This window comes from Carassius auratus, unplaced genomic scaffold (assembly GCF_003368295.1).
Source record: "Carassius auratus strain Wakin unplaced genomic scaffold, ASM336829v1 scaf_tig00019315, whole genome shotgun sequence".
In the NCBI taxonomy this organism is placed as follows: Eukaryota; Metazoa; Chordata; class Actinopteri; order Cypriniformes; family Cyprinidae; genus Carassius; species Carassius auratus.
The window spans coordinates 21773-26840 of NW_020524946.1; the positions used below are offsets into that span (position 1 = coordinate 21773).

At 37.8% G+C, this 5068-nt stretch overlaps 1 protein-coding gene across 1 annotated transcript; it reads left to right on the forward strand.

Annotated features, from left to right (window-relative positions):
* Positions 1-1357: 1357 nt before the first annotated feature.
* LOC113076201 (palmitoyltransferase ZDHHC5-like) lies at positions 1358-5013 on the forward strand (the record flags this gene model as incomplete). Its single annotated transcript, XM_026248863.1, has 5 exons — positions 1358-1500; positions 3189-3307; positions 4165-4322; positions 4566-4738; positions 4880-5013. Coding segments are annotated over exons 1-5 (727 nt in total), but the record flags the coding sequence as incomplete, so codon positions are not given.
* Between the last annotated feature and the right edge of the window lie 55 nt (positions 5014-5068).

The window sequence follows — 5068 nt, forward strand, 5'->3', positions numbered from 1 at the left end:
TCAGCTAGGCCTGATAAACTCACACGTACACATTCAAGGAAGTCTCTGAAGTGTCCCAAGGGAGAAGTTGAACTCTTGTCCATTGTTTTCTGTTTGACCTCATCCTCCTTCAATCTTCACATACTCACCTGTGAATCCCAGGATTCCTCTGAGCTCCAAAGTCTTCTTTTTCGGAATCGCTCCACTGACCTGGATCGGTTCCCAGGAGTTTTGAGGTGTGTGTAAGCTAAGCGCTGCTCTTTCACCGGTTTTTTTTTTTTTGGTCTCTGTGCAAGCTCCATCAAGAGAGGTGTTTTAGCTGGAGCATTCCTCTCATTAATGCACCTTGACTCAAAAAGCGAAAATTTGATCTAATCAGCCATGCAGGTGTAAGCCTGCTTACTTGGGAAGATACTGGCCTGTCCTTCGAAACGAAACTGTGGATTAGCAATGCTTCGACTCCGGAGAGTGACACGTGAGGTTCCATTATTTAAGGTGCATTGTAGCACACTTGTTGGTTGAAATGAAGGAAAGACATTTTTATATTTTTTGAGTGAGGATGGTGGGGGGAAATTGTTAACGGTTGGTTCCTTCATTGTTGTTGCCCCTTCAAAACTGAACTGCACCAAAACTGAGAAAAATCCTCCTGTCCCTCTTTTTGTCTTTTGCGGTTTCATATTTTTTTTCTTTTTTTTTTTTTTTTAATCTGTTTTGGTCTTTGTTTTTTCAACTCCCAGTCCCACAGCAGAAAAACTCCAGAACATTAATAGAATACAGTGCTGCTTATCAAAACATCAAACTGAAATATATATTTAAAATATTTGTTATCTAAAAAGAAAGAAAAAAAAAGCTAATTCATACCCATTGTTCTCCTCTTACCTCTTATTTTATACAGTAACACCAAATTTCTAAAATACATTTTTAAAACACCACTAAAGAACTGATTGAACCCAATTGATTATTATTTTTACAGCCTTTTGAAATTAAATGTTTTTTTTATTGTTTTAAATGACCCCAAAATACTTAAAATTTAAAGATTTTGAGCATTTCTTTTTATTTTGTTAAATGCTTTAATAATTTATAAGTGTTTAAATATCAGAAACTTAACTCAATTTGTTAAAAATCCAAATTTCTTCAGTTTACTTCATTTTTTTAAATTATTTTATTATCATTTCCAACTTAGGAAAATTCGTTTTTTGTGTGTTTTTGCAACAATGCTCATCTTGTGGCCTCTTTGTATAATGCTGAAAGGACAGCGACTTCTCCGCTAGTCTATCTTTGCATTTGTGCTGTCTTGACAACACCAACACACTTCCCAAACGGATAAATTTTCCGGAGCACGCTGCCATCCTGCCCCCTGGGTGATGCCGAGCGCAGCATGAGTGGGGGTGTGTCTGGACCCACCTCTCCACCCCACCCCACTGCTCCATCTCCAGACCTCTCCGGCCTAGTCGCTACGTGCCAGTCTCTGCGGCAACAGCCTTCTTGGTCGGCAGCAACCACCCTCTTCTTCTGCTTCACGTGAGTACACAGACACGTTTACTAACACTGATTGCTGCAATCCTTTATGATGGATGAGTCAACATGTTCTCTGGTAAAATAACAGTGATCAAAAGGTGTATTGATTGCGCTCTGGAGTGAGTAATGGCAGGTTTTTGCCTAACAACTCAATTTAGAAGCACCAAATTATTCCACCTGGAACTGATTTTTGCTGGCACGGTTACATTAAGATTAAGTCTTATTCTCTACAACACAGCAGTCTGTGTGTGTGTTCGCTTGCTTCACAGTAAACTGTGCACACAAGCTAGGTGAAAACTATTTGGATAAAATGCGGTGTAACATTTGAATGCTATCTTTATTGCATATGAGTGTAAACATCAGCCGACGCTGTAGATTATAGTGTTTATGTGCAGGCAGTAAACTACTGACATTTTATAAAAGCTTTGCATTGTGAGTTTGCATATATTGTTACTGTTCAAGTATATCTGTAAAATGAATTAATATTTAATGAAGGAACAATTAGTTTTGAACAAAAGAATGTTCATAGACGGGATGAGAGGTGACAGAATACGCTTCTCGTTCTTATTTCAACATTTAGAAAAAAATGACTAAAAACCATTCATGTCCTTTTTAATGTGCCTTTGCTATGTTATCATTTATCACCGCTATACCAGAGTAATTTCAGATGAATTTCAATAGAATCCTGTATTAAAACGATTCAAGTGCACAGGATTCCCATTATTTTACTTTACAAAATAACTTGTCTGGGATGATTACAGTATGTGTAATTTGCAAGGTAGGACAGTATTTTTAACGCCGACCTTTTTATCATTAAATGAGCCACATCTGAGATTGTTCTAGTCTCGGTGTTAAAATAACAAAGAATAATCTTTTTTGTACTTGTACTTCATTTTCTTACATGAAGTAATATAAAAGATTTTTCCACTTAGGATTTATCTATCACTGATGTAAATCCAAAAAGGATTTCTGGTCTTAGGAGTAGCCTTCCTGCCAATACTACTTACAGTTAAGAGTACACTAGACTAGACGACATTAGTAGATTGACGTATTGACACTGAAATGGACATGATGTTGATGTTATTGCATGGTTACGTAAACAAAAGGTCTCAATGATGAATCCCTTAATGATACATGAGGACGGCTGTGTTTATGCAGCGTTTCAAGTGCAGTCAGCGCTGTTTTTCATATAATGAAATTGAGAACTTCTTTTGGCCTGTATTCTGCAACTTGTGACCTGTAAATATAACGGGAACATGAATCGTACTGTTGCCAAAAAACATGTCCTTCAGTTGGCACACAGAGGAAATCTGGGGCTTAAGTGCGAATCTGTTCACGTCGTTATTCTGCATTTGCCCCTCTGATCCGTGCTTTCTCACCAACCCCTTCAATAACCTGAAAGCCAATAAATACGTGACAGCAATCTTTCATAAAGTGCCATTCCCTTTTATCTCTCTCTCTGGCTGTTTTGTGCTCTCACCATCGTAGTTTTGTGTACCCTCTCCAGAAAATGGTTATTGTCCAATCTATATTGCTATTTGTAAGAATGCTGGCTAAAAACATTATCAAGCGGAGTGTTCCTTGGAACCACTCTTTTCTAAATAAGGACGGTTAAACAGACTTGACAAGAAATGTAAAGCATACATGAAGTGTGTGATTTCCAGCTTCATTTCATGCCTCTTTTTCTACAGTGCCCTTGGCTTCAGGCGATTTCTGTCGCATGTGCCAATCTACAATGGCATTATGTTTCTGTTTGTTCTGGCCAACTTCTGTATGGCCACCTTTATGGATCCTGGCATCTTCCCTAGAGGTAGTAAAGAAATCTGCATGTGATGTGTCTGTCTGTGTGTGGTGAGTATACAGCTGCAGTAGAATGTGTGGAAAAAACGTCTTATTGGAAAAACAAACCACTTTATATATTAACCACTTAATGTTTTTCACCTCTTCTTCATTTAGTCTATTCTTCAGACTGTATTTCAGTCGATAATAAGATATATATATATATTTTTTTTTTTTTCATTTAAACTGACCTTGATGTACTAAACATCAGCTGAATGAACCTTAAAGCAGTGTTTTTATTAACTAAAATGAGCAAAAATGATTTCTAATATTTTGAATAGAGATAAAATAAAATGTATATTAGATGAAGAGCTTATTGAATAAATTTTTTTAAACAAAGATTATAAATTTTGCATTGCAAACTAACTAAAATAAGTTGAAGTTTAAGCTCCAAAAAATAATAAATATATAATATTAAGTGTTAATCAGTACTACAGAACGCTGTATTAAAGTCAACATAAAAATGCACTCCCAGTCCATTTCTCTTTCCTAAGATTTATGAGTGAAATGTAATATTCAACAAGGGGAAAACTGCTGTATATTAATTGGCTATTAGTTCTCTTCTTTGTGTGGCCTAGGTGACGTCACTCGAAAAAGCTGTTTATTTTATTGCATTATAATGAAATATTATAAAGACCGATTTCATTCATTTGGAGTAACATGAACTAATGAATTGTGCAAAGAAGATTGCGTGTTAAAGAGCACAATGGTTATAGTGTAAACATGGTTTGTTGACTTTTAAGCAGGAGTTTAATAAAGCACCACTGTAATTTGATCCACAGAGGAAGGCTTGTTAAACTGTGTGTGTGTGTGTGTGTTGTGTTGTAGCTGAGGAAGATGAGGATAAAGAGGATGATTTCCGAGCTCCTCTTTATAAGACTGTGGAGATTCGAGGCATTCAAGTGCGGATGAAGTGGTGCTCTACTTGCCGTTTCTACAGACCCCCACGTTGCTCCCACTGCTCCGTGTGCGACAACTGTGTGGAGGTAAACACACTCACACACACAACACACACCTTATTCCAGTGATTGTGTTTAGATGTGACTTCAGTATGTGTATTGACGAAACAAATGAATTCCATAACATTTACAGTCCTTGATCAATTTGTGTTAATTGAGTAGAGTAGAGAAGTGAGCTTGCTTTGGACAGCCTTAAGTTTTTCTCTCTCTCTCTTTTTCACCATTATGACTCACACACACACATGCAACTTGCCTCTTCTCTCCTTGCAGGATTTTGATCATCACTGTCCGTGGGTCAACAACTGCATCGGCCGGAGGAACTACCGTTACTTCTTCCTGTTCTTGCTCTCTTTGACGGCTCACATAATGGGCGTATTTGGCTTCGGCCTGCTTTTCATTCTCTACCACACCCAGCAGCTGGACCGAGTGCATTCGGCTGTCACGTATCCTCAAACAATGGTTTCAGTTTATGTGTGCTCACTCCAAAACCTTTGGCTAAAAATTCAGACTGTGCAACAGTGAGATCTGAACTTGAGAGGGGATTTGTATGAAAGTTTACAGTTTCCTCCTTGACCCTTTATCAGTATGGCTGTCATGTGTGTCGCTGGGCTTTTCTTCATCCCAGTGGCAGGTCTCACTGGTTTCCATGTCGTTCTGGTGGCAAGAGGCAGGACCACCAATGAGCAGGTTGTGACATGCACAATCATAATCTTCTTTTGTTTTTTGTTTTTCCTGTCAATAACCATGTTGTTGTTGGTCAACTGGGATTAAAA